We start from the raw sequence: 18810 nt of genomic DNA on the forward strand, positions 1-18810 counted from the left end.
CCTCCACCCCCATCATTCCCCAAAACGCATCCAATCAAAATTTTGAGATAGCTATTTTGTTCAGGGTAGTTGATTTCCAGATAGAAAATATGTTTTTGAGGAGGACACTCCCCCACAGCCCTCAGAGCGAGGGTTTTAAGTTATGCCAGGGGGCATATAAGGTTTTTATATAACGGGTTGTCATAGAAACTTCAAAAAGGGCTCATTCGATTGGAAATTGAAATGGCTAGTGGCCTTTTTAATAGTCGAAGGTGATTGGAAAGCAACTAACACCCCTTCCACGCCAACCATTTCCACAAACACAGCCAATAAAGATTTTGAGATAGCCATTTTGTTCCACGCAGTTCAAAGTTCAGGACTTTTGAGCAGGATACTCCCCCCACAATCTTCAGGCAAGGGTTATAAGTTATGCCCTGGGGGCATATAAGGTTTTAATGGCAATCTTTGTCGTAGAAACTTGAAAAGGGGCTCATTCGATTGGATATTCAAAGGACTAGTGCCCTTTTTAATAGTCAAAAGAGATTTGAGGGTAACTAACCCTCCTGTCACGCCCACCTTTTCCCCAAACACATTCAATCAAAATTTTAGATAGCCATTTTATTCAACGTAGTTTAAAGTTTTGGAAATTAGGTCTTTAAGGATGAACCCCCCCCCCCCCAGCCCTCAGGGCAAGGGTTGTAAGTTATACCCTGGGGGTATATAAGGTTTTATCGAAAGCGTAGAAACTTCAAAATGACTCGTTCAATTGGAAATTGAAAGGGCTTGTGCCTTTTTTAATAGTTGAAAGTAATTGGAGAGCGACTAAAGTCGCTCTCACGCCCAGTAAAGATCGATGTGGGTATAATGTATTATTTGTTGTTGTTTTTGTTGCTTAGATCAGGGCACTTTGTATAGAAGGAGTTGTCGTGGGAACTTCGAAAAGGGCTCATTCGATTAAAAATAGAAAGGGCTGATGCACTTTTTAATAGTCGAAAGTGATTGGAGGGTAATTAATCCCCCTTCCACTCCCACCCACCCACTCCCACCCTCCCATTTGCCCATCATATTTAAAAACTAGATGTTGCCTTAAGATTAAATCAAAATGCACTGTGTTAATGCTAATTCTCAATAAGACATCTCAGCAGTATCCCAAGAACGACTGAGGGTATTATGTTCAAACTTTCGGGGATATTTCTGCTCTTAAAATATATCCAAATCAAAATAGCGTAAGTGTATCCAAGCTATCAAAGAAAGTTTAACAGATTTTTTTGCGAGTGATATCAGGTTTTCCATTTCAGTTCAACTAGAGAAGGTATGAAACTAGAACTCCATTAATCAAAAAATGAGCAAAAATAAAATCAAATAATCTATCAAGCATGAAACTACCACAAATCAGCATCGATAAATAAATGAAACCCAAAACGAACAGAAATTACAATAAATAACCGAGTCAAACTCAAAACGAGCAGAAATTAACATAAGTTGGGCGCAAAACCACTGTGCCTTCCCAAGGCCAGAACAAAATTTACACTTAACTGAAAAAATACAAATGAATGTGCATTGTCAGTTTAATATACATATACTGATATTTAGTACTCAAAATGTTAATATTATTTGATTTATTAAAGTTATAAAAGTAAAAACATTTATCTTTTTTCAGTAAAGTGCAAATTTTGTTCTGGCCTTGGGAAGACATAGGGGGTTTGCGCCCAACTTATGTTAATTTCTGCTCCTTTTGAGTTTGACTCAGTTATTTATTATAATTTCTGTTCGTTTTGGATTTCCTGTAGTCATCGATGCTGATTTGTGGTAGTTTCGAGCTTGGTAGATTATTTGATTTTATTTTTTTTAATTTTTGGTAGAATGGAGCTGTTAACTTTTCTTTGAAAAACTTAGTTTGTGGGAGAAGTTTTTTTAATTAATTCCAAAAAACGAACATTTTTCTTTTGTAAGGTCAAAGTGCCTCTCCAATGTTAACCTATTTTGTGCAGATTGGCAAGCTAAAAAAGCATCAATGAGGTTGAAATAATAAATAAATATAAAATTATTGGTAAAAGTGCTGGTGCCGGCTAAGAAAAGTTGAAATGGTGGCTATGCCTGCTAAATGCGAACCTTGTGATATCCTTAATATATATAACATATTTCAGAATAAAAAAATATTATCTTCTACCTCTGTATCCCTCGTTAAAAAGGGATTACGCTGAGCAGGCTGGAAAGGTATTAGATTAGAATGACTTTTTATAAAATAATTATGAAAAGAATTATCTATAGACAAAAACCTCAGTTTATGAAGAGTGAGTCATTTTGCTTCGCGTTTTGGGGGGAATCAGTGTTTACTGAGTTATAATTGTTTCTTTACCCCACCATTTATTTTTATCCTTGCTTTTTTTATTTCATTTATTTTTTCCTGGTGCATATACAAGCATATATATTGCTTATGAAAAGAGGAGTAGCATAAAAAGGTGAGAAAAATATAAAAAATAGTAGACACAAAACGTTACAGATGTACAAAGAAAAATACTTCTTAAGCACTTTCTTTTAAATAACTATTATCTTCCGACGTTTAGAACAATCTCTGTAAGATTTTTTTCTATTTTTTTTTCAAATAAAAGTGTATTGGAGAAGAAAAGCTTTATGAATGTTATAAATTTTTATATATTGCTTTTTACCAAAAAGTGAGAAAATCCCTAAAGAGAGGTTCTTATCCATTGGCAAGTTAATCTGTACCTTAAAAATATTTTTCCGCCAATTCAAAATTCACGGAAAATATTACGAGCATTCATATTCTGGTAGCCTACTATTCATAATTTTCTAATGGAAAGCAAATTCTTGCACTTTGATTCAGCTTACTCTTTTGAATTTGGTGAAGCTACGTTCTGACAGAAGATGTCAAATTAAGTCAAGTGAAAACGACAAGGTGACATCAGTAAGTGACATCTGCTAAGGTTTTTTCAAAACCTTGGTCCTTAATTTTTAAAGAAATTAAGGTTCTACTACTCCCGTAAAAAAGAAAGATAACCAGCAAGATTTTGATGGTGTCCGGTCCATTACTCGTACTCCAATTTTTTTCCAAGTTATTATTAAAGCTTTTTAGCTGAGTGGTTGAAAGTAAAGATAATCCCAAATGCTGACCAAAGAGAATTCACAAGGTTACTGTATATCTACCATTCACTATCTTGTTCACCTTATGGACACAATATGTAACACGCTTGAAAAACCTAATACCTGGCTCAATATTATCGCAGTGGACTTGCAAAAATCTTTATATTTAATTGACCACCATGAATTGAAGTTATTAAGTATTTTGCAGTGGGTTGCATCAAGACATGGCTAATTGTAGAAAGAGAAAAGCCAAGACAGACAGCCTAAGTAATTGAGAGGCAAATGTTTAAATGGCTGCAGCACGGGTAAATGGAGGGAGTAAGTATGACTCTCTTATTGGACACATGCTTGTTTGTTAGTTTTTGGAAAGGCATGCCTGCCTAGAGTCTCAGGCATGTTGACCAAGTATTTAAAATTGACAAAAGACCGTTAGATTGCTTGTAATGAGAGGCAAACAAGGCACGCCCTCCTATAGTCTTAAAAAGGTTGACCAATAATTTAGAATTGACATAGGACCATTAATTTACTTGATATAACAGGTAAACAATCGTTTAAAGCCCCCTTTATCTTTCAAATAGTACCTATTCGTTGCCTAAGCTCAGCCCCACATTCTGAGAAAATTTCAATTTTTCACGAATTTTTGGGTCACTTGTCCAAGACTCTGGGTGGGTGGGCGCCCCCAAATATTGTCCCAAATTCCTCTTTCAGTTTAGCCACGGATGCCCACCGTCTCCAATCACTTTCCCAATAGTATATATTCATTGCCTCAGGTCAGTCCAGCAATCTTAGCAAATTTCAACTTTTTCAAGTTTTAGGTCACTAGCCTGAGACTCTGGGCAGGTGGACATCTCTAAGAATTTTCCTAAATTGGTAGAAAAACTATCGAATGACTTTCAAGATAACCTCTGTTTAATTAGAATAATTGTGTCTTTCCTCTCTAATTGAACACAAGTCGTCAAATACCTGAATGTATATTCTGATCTCCTCCCAATTTATAATGGTGTGCCCCAGTGAACCATCTTAGACCCAATTTTGTTTCTTGCAATGATAACAACCTTGATGTCGATTTCCCAGATAGATGGAAATTCGTTGATGAACTTAATTATCATAGAGGACATGTTTAAAATTTTTTTAAAGTAGCCCAATGGACATCTTAGAATTGATATCAGATAAAACTGTTACTAATGATATGAGAGTCGACCCTTTAAAGTCAATGGTTTTAAAAACTAATTTTCTCAAAACTCCCCCTTCTTTTTCCTGCCCATGTGGTTTTAACAATTAATTTCCTTAAAACTCCTCTTTCTTTCTCCTGCCTAATCCCCCCTGAGATGTCCTCATACCACTATGAAATTGCTGGGTGTTACCATCTCAAGCACCTAAAAATGAGATTTACATAATAATGATATCGTGCAAGTGCCACATTTTTCCTCCTTAAACTCCTTAAACAACTAAAATGTCCTAAATTGCATTGTTTGAGGATTTTCCTCTCATTTGTATGCCCAACCCTTGAGTACGCCTGTCCTGTTTGGTATCCTGGCATCTCCGTTGAATTGTCAGACAGAATAGAGGCAGTCCAAAAAGGGGCCTAAGAATTTTCTTCAATGAGTATAAAGCGCCTTATATTTCCCTTCTTCGGAAAGCCAATCCAGTCAGCCTTAAGTAAAGGAGAGCACAAATTCGTAGCGGGTTGCTAACAATGCCCTTTATAACCCTAGGACAACTCCCCTTTTCCTTAGTAAATTTTCCCCTAATTCAACAAAAATCCTTCTTCTTGCCCCAATAAAAGCTGTCACTGAAAGATATAGAAGAACTTTCGTCCCTTACATAGTTGACATATTCAATCAGTGAATCTCCTCATCCCACCCCTCACTCCCTTTTTACCTTATAATATTACTGTTCTTTTTACAAATTTCGAGCTTTCTATTTTTTGGTCACTTAACTAAATCTTTCGTTTTTTTTTTAATTATTTCATTCCCTTTTTTTAATTTTATGAGTTTTTATTGTTTTAATATTTTTGCTGATTTGGCATTGACCTTTTAATTTTATGAGTTTTAGTTCTTTTTGACCTTTTCACGTATTTGACATTGCCCCTTTAATAACTTTGTTGTTATTGTTTGTTTTTGGTTCTTTTTTGTTCATTGATGCTACAGTGTGAATTCGGCCCATTTTGGCTTGTGATAGCTTTTTTTCAGCAATAAATTTTATCTTATCTCATCATATCTTATTAAATACTTCGATAAAAAGACTACATTGAATACTTGTCTACAGAAGATTTGTACCTGTTTATCATAGGAAGTTGTTAATCATTTTAAACATAATTTTCCCCGCCAGAGAAACAAAAGCTTATACTTCTTTTCCAAAATGGAAGCCATTGCAAAACGAATTCCAGATGGGAAGCAAAATTCTTCCCATCTGGGAATCAGTTGGATGGGAAGCAAAATTCTCTGGTCATTCTTATATATTTCTCGAAAAATATCCCTTTCAATACTTATTCTATAAAACAAATTATAAATTGTCCATTTCAGTCTGTTTCTATATAGAAGTGTTTATTTATTTTTAAAAACAATTCTCCGGCCGGAGAGAAAAAGTTTCCAACCTTAATCTGAAATAGAAGCAAGCCCAAAAAGCACATGAATTTCGGTAGACGGTCGACATTTTTTGTTATTATTTTTTTCATTAGCTCATGATAACAACAAGTGTGTAGGAACCTAATTCAAGGAAAGGTTATCCTTATCTCCCTGCTTGTAGTCATAATATAAATAATTTTGGTACTCATGTCAGTGGCTCTGATTACCTTCACATCTTTCTACATCTTTCTTCACATGATACCTTCACATATTTCTACTTCTGGTTAATTACAGTTAAATAATAAAAGGATGAATGCCTGAACTAATCATTTAATTAGTCAAGCTTACTTACCGAACTTTCTCCTTGGGTCCATCCCCTATCATCTAGAGCACCAGACGACCCTGGGTATGATACTTCGATAACTCCAGTGATCTTCAAATAAGAAATGGCGATGGTACTTTCCATAGACTGTCCCAGAGCTGCTTGGACCATCAGCTAGAAATGGTAGTGATTATATAGCATAAATTTTTGCTATAGATAGTTCGAAGAATAGAAACTTGCCAATAATAACTGTTTATTTTCCATAAATAGTATGATTTTTGTACATATGCACAATCGCTTGGTTGCATATATATTGTTTATGAAAAGAGGAGTAGCGTAAAAAGGTGAGAAAAAATATAAAAAATGTTAGAAACAAAAAGTTGCAAACGTTCAAAGAAAAATAATTCTTAAACACTTGAGAAAGAATCATCTAACATCTTCCGGCGGTTAAAATAGTTAAACATGTTCTCTGTAATCGGGAGGATGCTTCGAATTTAAGTTTAAAAATAGAATTGCTTTCAGCTTCAATGCCTCCCCCTTCTTTATTAGAACCAATAACTACCCCTTACTATCTGATACACAACTATACTATATAGAAACTTATTTTGTTGCAAAAACTGCATGGTGAGGCTCAAGTTTTGGAGCGGGTCAAAATATAGAGAGAGGAGAGAGGACCCTATAGATGATCCTTGCCTTGGCCAGCCATTAACAGCAAAACTGGTGAGAATACTGAAAAAATTGGTAATATTATTCGAGAAAATCATCATTTGAGTACAAGAGTAGTTAGTGAGTTAATGAATATTAACAAAGAAATGGTTCGGAAAATATTTTATGACAGTTTCGACAGTAAATTTATCAAAATACCGCGTTTAAATTACCTTTGGAACAGCTTGGAGGACCTTTTTCCTGTTCCACCTAAGAATTACACGTCATGTAGACAGAGCATGGGGGAACTCAAGGAATAAAAAAAAGTAAATAAATTCGGTTGTATTGATTTTTGAAGTTCGATTTCTTTTTCTTTTAAGAAAACAAAACAAGAAATATTTTTTTTATAAATGACCTTGGTATGCATTTACTTGAACACACTAAAAATTATAAGAAAATAAAACAAGAAAAGATTGTTATAATAAAATGGTGGAATAGGATAGGTGTATATTCAAAGAAGTCTACAGGATGAAAATCAGGACGACTTCAGTCTTATACAAGAACAAAGATTAAACAGATTTTCAATCCACAAGATTAGAATATTCCACAATATCAACCTCAGATTTTTTACCAAACGTGTAGTTTGATACAGCTTAAAACTAGCTGTAGTTTGATACAGCTTAAAATTACAGCAGATTGAACAGTTTCACTGAATCTTAAAATTTCACGTAAAATTCAAATTATTGTTTCACATTTTAGTTCATAAGCAAAAAACTGATTGTTCTTTTTAAAACAATAATTTTACAATAAAACCACCTTTTAAATACTTATATCAGTTAAAAAATGAACGGAAATTAACTTTAAGGAATGCTTAAAAAAAATATAAAAGAAAAATAAATAGCCGCATTAAAATCTCAAATTAGTAAACATAAATTCATGTAATGTCTAAGCTGAAAATGAGAAGAAAATAAAAATAAAACAAACAGAAATTAAAACAAATAGTCAATTGAGACTTAAGAAGAACATAAATTACTACAAATAAATAGTGAAGCCGACCCCTTCCCCTTGGCCCTTTAAATGTCAGAAATCACTTGTCCTTTCGGTTTCTCATTTCAGGTTTTCAGGTGGTTATTTACTTTTTTTAAAATACTTTTTTGGAACATGTTTTTTCATTAATTTAATAAAAATATCGCTTCATTTGGTGAGAAACTCGTACAACGACGCCTTACTTAGCTACACAATAGAATACTAAAGTTTCGTCTGAATGCGATGTGTTTGCATCACAATATAATTTTTTGGTTTGGCACCACCAACTAAAAACGAGTTTCTATAGCTTTTTTCTTCTTTTTATTTGTTTTTTTTTCTCTTTTTTTGCAATTTTATAGTGTGTGTTAAATTGGTATTCTTGTTTTTTATTTTTATTTTTTTCATTTTTAAAGGATATGAAGCTGAAATATTAGAACCTATATTAGCATATATTTATTGTTTCTTCTCATTTTTACTGTCTTCATTAAAAGTTTTACCCGCTATTATATTTTAATTTCATTTTAATCATTTATAAATTCGAGGCTCTAGCTTTTTGATTTCTGACCAGAACGCAGAATTTTTATTTAAAAGATAACTTATCCCTTTTCACGGTAGCGAGTTAGCGACATAGGAAAAGGAAGGATATTCAAGGAAGGTAGAAAATAGACAGAATAATGAAAAGGAAATCTCACCTGAAGTTCGTCTCCAACATTCCCCATGAAGGAGGTAGATATTTTAACCATTGATGTGCTAGGGCGGTTAATGAAAGTGCTCATATCAAAGAATGGATCAGCTGATACATTATTGAATGAATCTTTAGTGAAAAAATGAAGATGAGCATTGTTGTCTCTGTTTCCATTACCCCAGAACTCGATCTCAACTTCTACCTTCTCCTGGGTAATTTGAAAGAACGGGCTTGTAAGAGGAACTGGGCCTGAAAGTTTTGTTAAATTTAGAAACCTTTCTTAGTCCACATTTTGGATACTTCCTGTAATAAAATGAGAACAAAAGAAGTTACATTAAAGAAAATTTATTTAAAAAATATGATAAATATTATTTTACTCCTGCTACTGCTATTAATATCACTAACAGATCACTGTAGTTGCAAGCCACTTGAGAACAATACAGCTACGTTTGCTCCTCCTCTATCAAAATCTTTCCAAAGTGTCCCTATGTAAGCCGCCCCAAGAAGTTCCAATTCCCCTTAAATCTTTACAGCATCCTCCCATCTGATTCGGTGACAACCTGCTTTTCTTTTGACCCTAGATATGTGGCCAACAAAAACGACCTTTGGCTATCTGTCATCCTTCAACCTAGCCATTTTAATCTTTCTCTCATTATAGACCTAAAAGCGGGATTGAACCATATTTTTTTTGTCAAGCTTATTGTTTGAAATACGGTCAGTCAGACGGGTGCCCAGGATGAGCCGTAAACAATTTCTTTGGAAAACAACTAGCAAATCCTCCTCCGTCTTTCGAAACGCTCACGCTTCAGAGCAATACTTAGACCACTATCATCACTGTAGCTTCCAATATTCTAATCTTGGTTTGTAGAAACATCTTCCTGTTCTTCTAAACTTTTTTCAACTGTAAAAAAACACCCCGGGCCTGGTCTATTCTACTTTAACATCCTCACTACACCTTTCTTCCTTAGTAAGAATAGCTACCTAGGTAAGTGAAGCTGCCCACGTGATCGTTCTTCTCATTACCTAACATCACCTCTTCACCTTCACCTATTCCCAGTCTTGGCGACCTAGTCTTCTTAACATTAATCTTCATACCTATTCTTGGATGATCTCTTTGAGCATCTAGGATACTCAAATCATCGGTATAACCCTTGCTGTGCTCCTTAGAACAAAGTCCGTCCAAACGTCCATCAACCATCCCAATGGACTGAAACTTAAAACATTTTAGTTCCCTGTTATTCGAGAAAAATGGACATTTTAAGGCTAAAAAGGAGAGCTAAGCGGTGACTTGGCATGGGGTGACACGGTGAAACAAACTGAAATCAGAGGCAACGCTATAGAATTGCCTATAGTAAAGGCCTAACTGCTCCAATGTTTTACAACGCTTTATTATTTATTATCTATAATTTCTTTCCCCAGAGGCACTTAATATGGAAGGGGTCGTCGCATAAACTTCAGAAGGGGCTTCATTCGATTGGAAATTGGAACTTCTAGTGCCCTTTTTAAGAGTCAAAAGTAATTGAAGGGCAACTAATCCCCCTAGCCCTTTTTTCACCAAATAAATCCGATAAAACTTTGAGATACCCATTTTGTTAAAAATAGTTCAAAAATCATAAAACAAAACTCCGGGGTCAACACATACCCCCCAGGGCCCGGGGGCAGGCCTTTTAAGTTACGCCCGGGGGCATATAGGGTTCTTATGGAAGGGATGTTTGTATAAACTTCAGAGAGGGCTCATTTGATTGGAAATTGAGAGTTCTAGTTCCCTTTTTAGGAGTCAAAAGAGATTGGAGGGCAACTAGCCCCTCCACGCCTTTTTTCCAATAAATATATCCAATAAAAACTTTAAGATAACCATTTTGTTAAAACAATTCAAGGTCATTTAACGAAAACTCTGGGGTCAACACAACCCCCCAGGGCCCGGGGGCAGGTGTTTTAAGTTATGCCCTGGGGGCATATATTGTTCTTATAGAAGGGAGGGAAATTGAACCTTCAGAAAGGGCTCATCTGATTGGAAACTGAAAGTTCTAGTTCACTTTTTAGAGTCAAAAGAGATTGGAGGACTACTGGATCCCCTCCCCCCTCTCACACCCTTTTTCCCCAGACCCATCCGATAAAAATTTTGAGATAGCCATTTTGTTAAAAATAGTTCAAAAATCACATAATAAAATCTCCGGGGATCGACACACACCCCAAGAGCCCAGGGTAAAGCGCTTTAAGTTATGCCCTGGGGGCACATAAGGTTTTCATGTAAGAGGAGGTCGTGTGAACTTCAGAGATGGCTCATTTGATTGGAAATTGAAAGTTCTAGTTACGTTTCTTGAGTCAAAGGTGTAAGAGGGCATCTATCCTACCCACACGCACCTTCTTTTCCCCAGATGCAGATGGGGCAGATCCCTTCCCCAGAGCCCAGGGGAAGGGTTGTAAATTGTGCCCTGGGGGTAAATAAGGTTCTTACAGAAGAATCAGTCGTAAAAACATCGGAGGGGGCTCAAACGACTAGAAATTTAAAGTTCTAATTCTCTTTTAAAGAGTCAAAAGTGATCCAATGGCAACAAGCCACCCCCCCGTCAACCATGTTTTCCCCAAATGCATCCGATCGAGTTTTTTATATAGCCATTTTCTTTGAAATATACCAAAGATCATATAACAAAGACTCCAGGGATAACACAGCCCATCTCACCAGAACCTGGGGACAAGTGTTGTAAATTATGCCCAGAGGACATATAAGGTTCTTATGGAAGGAATGGCTGCATAAACTTTGGAAGGGGCTCATTCGATTGTAAATCGGAATCTCTAGTGCCCTTTTTAAGAGTCAAAAGAGATCGGAGGGCAACAACCCCCCCCCCCAAGGTTCCTTTTTCCCCAAATGCACCTGATCAAAATTTTGAGAAAACGATTTTGTTCAAAATATTTTATAGATCAAATACAAAAAAAACAGGGGTCAATATAACCCCCCAGAGCCAAAGTGTTGTACGTTATGCCCCGAGGGCAGATAAGGTTTTATGTAGGGGGTTGCCGAATGAAAATCAGAGGTGGCTTATTTGATTGGAAATTGAAATTTCTATTTATCTTTTTAAGAGTCATCAAAAGGCGGGCCTCTACCCCCCTCCCTCTTTTCCCCAAATGAATCTGATCCAAATTTTGAGATAACCATTTCTTAAAATAGTCCAACAATCAGATGAAAAAACTTTGAGTTCAAAATAGCCCCCCCCCCGAAAACCGGGGGAAGGGTTGTAACTTATGCCCCAGGGGCATGTTAAGTTCTTAGGGAAAAGGTGGTCGCATAATTTTTGGAGGCAACTCAAATGATTAGAAATTGACAGTTATAGTTCTCGTTTTAAGAGTCAAAAGTGATTCGATGGCAACTAGCCTCCCCCCGCTGACCCAAGGCTATAAGGCTTCAATTTTTATGCCCCAGAGGCCCTTCGTATTGAAGAGATGGTCGTATAAACTTCAGTGGGGGTTCATTCGGTTGAAAATCGGAAGTTATAGTGCCCTTTTTAGGAGTCCAAAGTGATCGGAGAACAAACAGCCCCAACGCCCTTTTTTCCCCAAATGCACCCAATAAAATCTTGAATCTTAGTTCAAGGATTAAATAACAAAATATCTGGGGTCAAAACACCCCCCCCCCAAAGGGCCCCGGGGTAGGCGTTGTAAGTTTTGCCCTGGGGGCATATATGATTTTTATAGAAGGGCTCCTCCAATAAAATTTAAAAGGGGTTCATTTAATTGGGAATTGAAGTTTCTAGTTCACTTTTAGGAGTCAAAAGAGATTTGAGGTAAACTAACCCCCCGCCCCTCACCCTTTTTCCCCCAAATCCACCCAATAAAAATTTTGAGATAGCCATTTCTTTTAAAATAGTTCAAACATCAGATAACAAAAACTTCAGGGTCGACACAACACCCCCCTTAGCCGATTGGCAAGTGTTTTAAGTTATGCCCTGGGGGTATATAAGGTTTTTATGGAAGGAACGGTCATATAAAGCTCATAGGTTCTAGTTAACTTTTTAAGAGACAAAAGTGATCGTAGAACATCTATCCCCCCCACTACACCATCTTTTCCTTAATTGCATCCGATGGATTGAAGATAACCCTTAATTTTCTTTGAAATAGTCAAACGATCAAATAACAAAAACTGCGGGGTCAACATACCCCCGAGAGTGCAGAGGAACTAAGGGTTGTAAATTGTGCCTCGGGGTATATAAGGTTTTATGGGAGAGGGGGCTGTATAAACTTTGGAGGGGACTCAAATAATTAGATATTAAAAGTTCTAGCTCCCTTTTCAAGAGTCAAAAGTGATTCAGTGGCAACTAGCCCCCCCCCCACCAGCCCTATTTTCCCCAAGTGTGTCCGATCAAATTTTGTATACAGCTATTTTGTTCAAAATTGACCAAAAATCATATAACAAAAACTTCAGGAATAACACAACACATACCAGAACCCAGGGTCAAGTGTTGTAAGTTATGCCCCTGGGGCATATAAGGTTTTATGGGAGAGGTGGTCGTATAATTTTCGGAGGGGACTCAAATGATTAGATATTCAAAGTTCTAGCTCCCTTTTTGAGAGTCAAAAGTGATCCGATGGCAGCCAGCCCCCCCCCCCCGCAACCCTATTTTCCCCAAATGCGCCCGATCAATATTTTTATATGGCCATTTTGTTCAAAATTGATCAAAAATCACATAATAAAAATTCCAGGGATGACACGGCCCACCCCAGAACCCACGGGCAAGTGTTGTAAGTTATGCCCCTGGGGCATATAAGGTTTTATGGAAGAGATGGTGGTATAAACTTCAAAGGGAGCTTATTAGATTGCAAATCGGAATTTCTAGTGCCCTTTTTAAGATTCAAAATTGATCGGAGGGCACCTAGTCCCGCCCCCAAGGCCCTTTTTTCCAAAACTCATCCAGTCAAAATCTTGAGATAGCTTTTTTGTTAAGAATCGTTTAAAGATAAAAATAACAAAAACTCCAGGTTTGACACAACCCCTCAGAACCAGTAGGCAAGTGTTGTAAGTTATGCACCCAGGGCATACAAGGTTTTTATTTAAGGGGTGGTCGTATAAACTTCAAAGGTAGCTCATTTAATTGGAAATTGAAAGTTCTAGTTACCTTTTTAAAGTTCAAACTTGAAAAGAGGGTATCTACCCCCTCCTCACACTAACCTTCTTTTTATCCAAATGCTTTCAATCAAAATTTTTAGTTAGTCATTTTTTTTAATAGTCCAACAATCAGATAACAGAAACTTCAGGGTCAACACCCCACCCCCCCCCCCCTCAGAGCACACGGGAAGGGTTGTAAATTATGCCCAGAGGCATACAAAATTTTTATTGAAGAGATAAACTTCGGAGGGGACTCAAATGACTAGAAATTTAAAGTTCTAGTTCCCTTTTTGAGAGTCCAAAATAATCTGATGGCAACTAGCCCCCCCCCCCCACCAACGGTCTTTTCCCCAAATGTGTCTGATCAAATTTTAGAGATTTTCATTTTTTTCCAAAATAGACCAAAGATTATAGAATAAGAACTCAGGGGTTTACACAGCCCCCTAGAAGCTGGGGGCGAGTGTCGTAAATTATTTACCGGGGCATATAAGGCTTTCATGGAAGGAATGATCGTATAGCTTCTTTGGGGGCTCTTTCTCTTGGAAATTTGAAACTCTAGTTCCCTTTTAAGAGTCAAAAGGGACCGGAGGGATTCTAACCCTCCTGCCCTTTTACCCCAAATCCATCCGATCGAATTTTTTAGATAGATATTTTGTTAAATTAAGTCAAAATTTCGGATAACAAAAACTCCAGAGTCAAACCCCCCCCCCCGATCCCTGGGGCAAGTGTTGTATGTTATGTCTGGGGGCTTATATGGTTCATATTTGAGGGTTTTGAAAAAATTTCAAAGATAAGATAAACCAAACTAACCACCCCAGTAAAAAAAACCTTATGAACAATATTTTATTCCAAAACATAAGCAAGCTGACCCCTGACCTTCCGTGTATGGCCCGACCCCCCCCCCCCCACCCCACCCAAAAAAACTTTTAAAATTATTTATTCCAAAAAAATATGGCAACTCGCCCCTGCCCCTCCATGGCCCGACCCCCTCTCCTCCCCCGCCCAAAAAAAAAACACTTATTAACAATATTTTATCCCAAAACTTATGGGAGCTGACCACTGGTCCTCCATGCCCCAATACCCCTTCCTTCCCAAAAGAATTATCAATGATATATCATGAGAACTAACCACTGGTCCTCCCTCAACGGGCAGACCCCCTCCCCCCAAAAAAAGAAGAAAAAAGTTCATTTATGTTATTTCATTCCAAAGATCATGAGAGCTGACCCTGGCCCACCCTCCATGCCTCCCCAACCAAAAAAACTTATTAACCATATTCTATTCCAAAAATCATAGGGATTCAATTTAATTTTATTAGCTCTTTCCAAAACTGTTCAAGACACCTATAGTCTTCACTAAAAACAAGAGCATGGCTACTGCCCATTTCCCTAACGGTAAAAGCATAAGGTTTACTGCGTATTCGGCGCTTTACTAAAACCAATTATATGACAAATTTTTTCTTTTTTTACTTTTTAATCACAGTGAAAATAAAATGAAAATTGCAGTGAAACCAGACCAAGATTTACCAATAGGACCTGTGGCTTTAACTATTCCGGTTTTTTGAGGATTTCCGAGAAAATCATACAAAAACGAAGCGGCAAACACGCTTGGGCCTAGAAGCGTTAAAGCTTTAAAGCCGGCCCTGGGCGAAATGAAATCTTGAGCTGGTGAGCTTTCAGTAATTAATATAACTACATATCAAATATTCAGCTTAATTCCATAGTTTTTGCCTAAACTGTAATTTTTTTTGGAATGAAAAATTATTTTGAAATAGCGAATTTTGAAAAACTTGAAACTTCGGCAATCAAAATGGAAAATAAATTAGTTTAAAAAAACTTTCCGAAAAAGAAGTTTTCTAAAGAATAGTAAAGACAATATAAAACTTAAGATCAGAAGAAATAGAAACCAAAAATTACTCAAACTCAAAACGACCACAAATTCTTATTAAAAAACAAATGAAACCCAAAACGAACAGAAATTGAATAAACAATCATAGCAAAAAAAGATATACAACAAGTAGTAATACAAAATAAATAAATAAACCTTAAAACGAGTAAAGCATAAGTTGAAAATACAAATCAAGCTTCAAACGAACAAAAATATTTTGCTATCAAAGTATAAATCAAAACCAAAACAAACAAAAATTAAATAAACTGTCATAGCAAACAAACATACAATTTGGTACTAATTCAAATGAGTAAATAAATCTTAAAAAAGCAAAACGTAAATTGAATATGCAAATCAAGCTTGAAACGAACAAAAATCTCTACAAACAAGAGTTTGGGATTTGCCTCCTTTTCTCACTGTAAAAGTCCTTGACCTACTGCGTCATTGGCACTTTACTGAAAACGATTTATATTACAAATAGTTTCTTTTGTACTTACATTGAAGTAAACATAAAAATTACCGTAAAATAAAATTTTGAACTGATGAGCTTTTAGCAATTAATATCACTATATGTCGAACATTCGGTTTAATTTAATTAGTTCTTTCCAAGACTGTTTAAAACAAATATAGCTTCACTACAAACAAGAATTTGGATGCTGCCCTCTTCCCTAACTTTAGAAGTCTAAGGCCTATTACGTCATTGGTGTTTCACTGAAAAGGAATTATATTACAAATATTTTGTTTTCCGGGTTTTGCAGCATTAAAATGGAAAAAATTTACAGTGAAATAAAATCTTGAACTTACGGTTTTTCATCAATTAATAGCATCATATATCAAACATTCAGTTTGATTTTATTTGTACTTTTCAAGACCGTTCAAGACACATATAGTTTTCAGTAGAACGCCAGTAACGCAGTAGGTTTTAGATTTTTACAGAGCGAGAGGGAGGCAAAAACCCAAACTCTTGTCTGTAGAGATTCTTGTTCGTTTCAAGCTTGACTTGCATATTAAATTTAAGTTTTGGTCGTTTTAAGAATTATTTATTCGTTTATATTAGTACCTATTGTATGTTTTTTTACTATGATTGTTTATTTAATCTCTGTTCGTTTTGAGTTTCATTTATTCTTGAATAGTAATTTCTGGTCGTTTTGAGTTTGAGTAATTGAAGGTTTCTATTTCTACTGATCTTTAGTTTAATATGGCCTTTACTTTTCTTTAGAAAGCTTCTTTTTTGGGAAGTTTTTTTAATTAATAGTTTAAAATGGACGATATAGGACAAATTTTTAGGGCATTGCATCTTCTCAACACAGAAATATAGACATGAGGTGAGATGACCTAAAACAAATTTTTATGTCATAACCACCATGACTTTTCGTTTTGCTTTTATAAATTTTGAATTTTGGGGGTAGCAGAAAGAAAATAATAGAAAGCTTTGGTAAGAAAGAAAGAAAAAAAGAAAGCTTTTTCCTTTTATTCTTTGGTAAATCTTGTCATTAATTTTCACTCTTGATGCTACACAGTGAGGATACCTGCATAATACTGACCGTTCTTGTTTGCAATGTTTTACCCCAAGAACACGCCTACCCCTCCTTAAGAAAGACAATAGCTATAGCATAATACTGACCGTTCTTGTTTGCAATGTTTTACCCCAAGAACACGCCTACCCCTCCTTAAGAAAGACAATAGCTATAGCATTACCTTTAGATAGATATTTCATCTTCCTTGCAAAATGACCTAAGAATGCAAAGCAAAATAAGTCCGATTTAAAAATTGGTTATTTAGACCAAAACTCCTGGAGTCGTTCTTAGCAGCCAAACACCGAAACTCCCAGACTCCCAAAAACACAAAATCCCAGATTGCTAATATGGTGAAAGAGTAAAAAGAAAGAGTAAAGGCAAATCAACACAAACAAATAAAGGTTCCTGGTGTGAAGAAAATGATTTTATTTGTATGGCCTGGATTTTGAACTCTAATCCTAGGTAAACATTTCCAAATGGGAAAAGAAGGATTTTATTTGATAATGATTTTATTTTACAAATGGTTATAAATTTAAAAGTTATAAAGCCTTTTCAATATTGTTTTTCATATTTCTCATAAATGATATCTTTTTTCTGAAAATAGCTGGATAAAAGATTAAGGAATCTAGCAGCTTATAGATACACAATTTTAAAACATATTTTTGTTAGTAATCATGAGAAATAATGCTTTTATGTATATAGGCTCGTACAGCAAAATTAAGTGTTTATGGTGGTTTGCTAATATTAAATTAAATAATAGATGTTTTTATGGCTTTTATTATCAGCATGGTATAAAAGAAGCTTAGTGTTTACAACAGTTTCCAAATGCATAGAACTTAATTACTCAATAGCAGGGTCCAGTCAAAGGGATGTGTTGCTGAAAGAATCGCCCCATATCACCCATTATAACTATCTCAATTTGGTTCGTCAAACTATCTAGATTTGAGTGTGGTGTATTATCGAAACTTGTCTGAATAAAGAACGGAAAACTAAAAGCAAACTCCTACTTTCTCAGAAATCTTAGAAAAACTATTCTATAGATTACAAACTACAAACTTTAGTTAGACTAAGAAAGTAAAATGGTCTTAACCAAGCAGCATAGCAATAGCCCTCGGGAGTGTTACAGGAAGGGGGGCTAGATCTTAAAAAAACACCTTTTTGGTGTATTTTCATTGAAAAAATTAAAAATTAATGTAACAATTCCTACCTAAATTTTGATATAGTCATACCCCCCTCTAAATTCTCGTGAATTGGCACCACCAACAATCCCTTGCGTCCCAGAGGTAATTTAATAATCATTAGCAGCTTAAGGATATTGCAAAGATAGGATAACTTACGTTTTATGAAGTTAAGTTACAAGTTAATTTAGCTAAGAATAAATTAAGTTTTATAAGGGTAATATAAGTTAAGTAAGATAAGTGCTTATCGAAAAAAATCTTACTACCAGGAATGTCAAACTTAAAACTTACATTTAGGAAATGAAACGTAAGGTGTTGTTAATAGTTGATTCTCTTGAGCCTATTTTAGTTTTAATCTGTGTCTTATACTCTTTGTTTAGTAAATTAATAATAATTATTATGGTAGGAAAACCATGGTTAGATGATAAACTTACCCGTATAAAACTGTTCTCTATACAGCCGGAATAGTGTTTCATAACTGGAAGGCACCATTTCGTTGTTATTGGATAATAGCCAATACGCTCCGTTTCGTCTTGTTGGGGACCAGCCACTATTGTTATTAGTGGTAAAGTTGTAAACAATTGGACCACTGGGCGCTGGAGTGGTTAGTTCAGTCGTACTAGGAAAAAAAATGGTTGTTTTTTTTCTCTGTTTTTTGTCTAGGAAACAATGAATGGTTATTTCAATTATAACAATTTACATGTTACATGTGCAAAACGTAGTGCTTGCAGCACCATCTTGGATTTTTTTTTTTAAACAACAACTTTAGTTTAGCCGATAACCTCATACTGGAAGATATCTTAT

The 18810-nt window shown here is 35.6% G+C and overlaps 1 protein-coding gene across 1 annotated transcript in view; it reads right to left on the minus strand.

Annotated features, from left to right (window-relative positions):
* The window catches only part of LOC148951640 (uncharacterized), a 90070-nt gene that overhangs the window by 15557 nt on the left and 55703 nt on the right, over nt 1-18810 (minus strand). The window contains exons 4-6 of the mRNA XM_089091239.1: nt 18441-18625; nt 8334-8575; nt 6001-6144 (exon numbers count right to left, since the gene is read on the minus strand). Coding sequence (XP_088947365.1) covers nt 6001-6144; nt 8334-8575; nt 18441-18625 — 571 coding nt within the window. The remainder of the gene's footprint in view (nt 1-6000; nt 6145-8333; nt 8576-18440; nt 18626-18810) is intronic.

The sequence above is a fragment of the Artemia sp. Qi Xiang Cuo genome, chromosome 6, assembly GCF_049724085.1.
Source record: "Artemia sp. Qi Xiang Cuo chromosome 6, ASM4972408v1, whole genome shotgun sequence".
Classification (NCBI taxonomy): Eukaryota; Metazoa; Arthropoda; class Branchiopoda; order Anostraca; family Artemiidae; genus Artemia; species Artemia sp. Qi Xiang Cuo.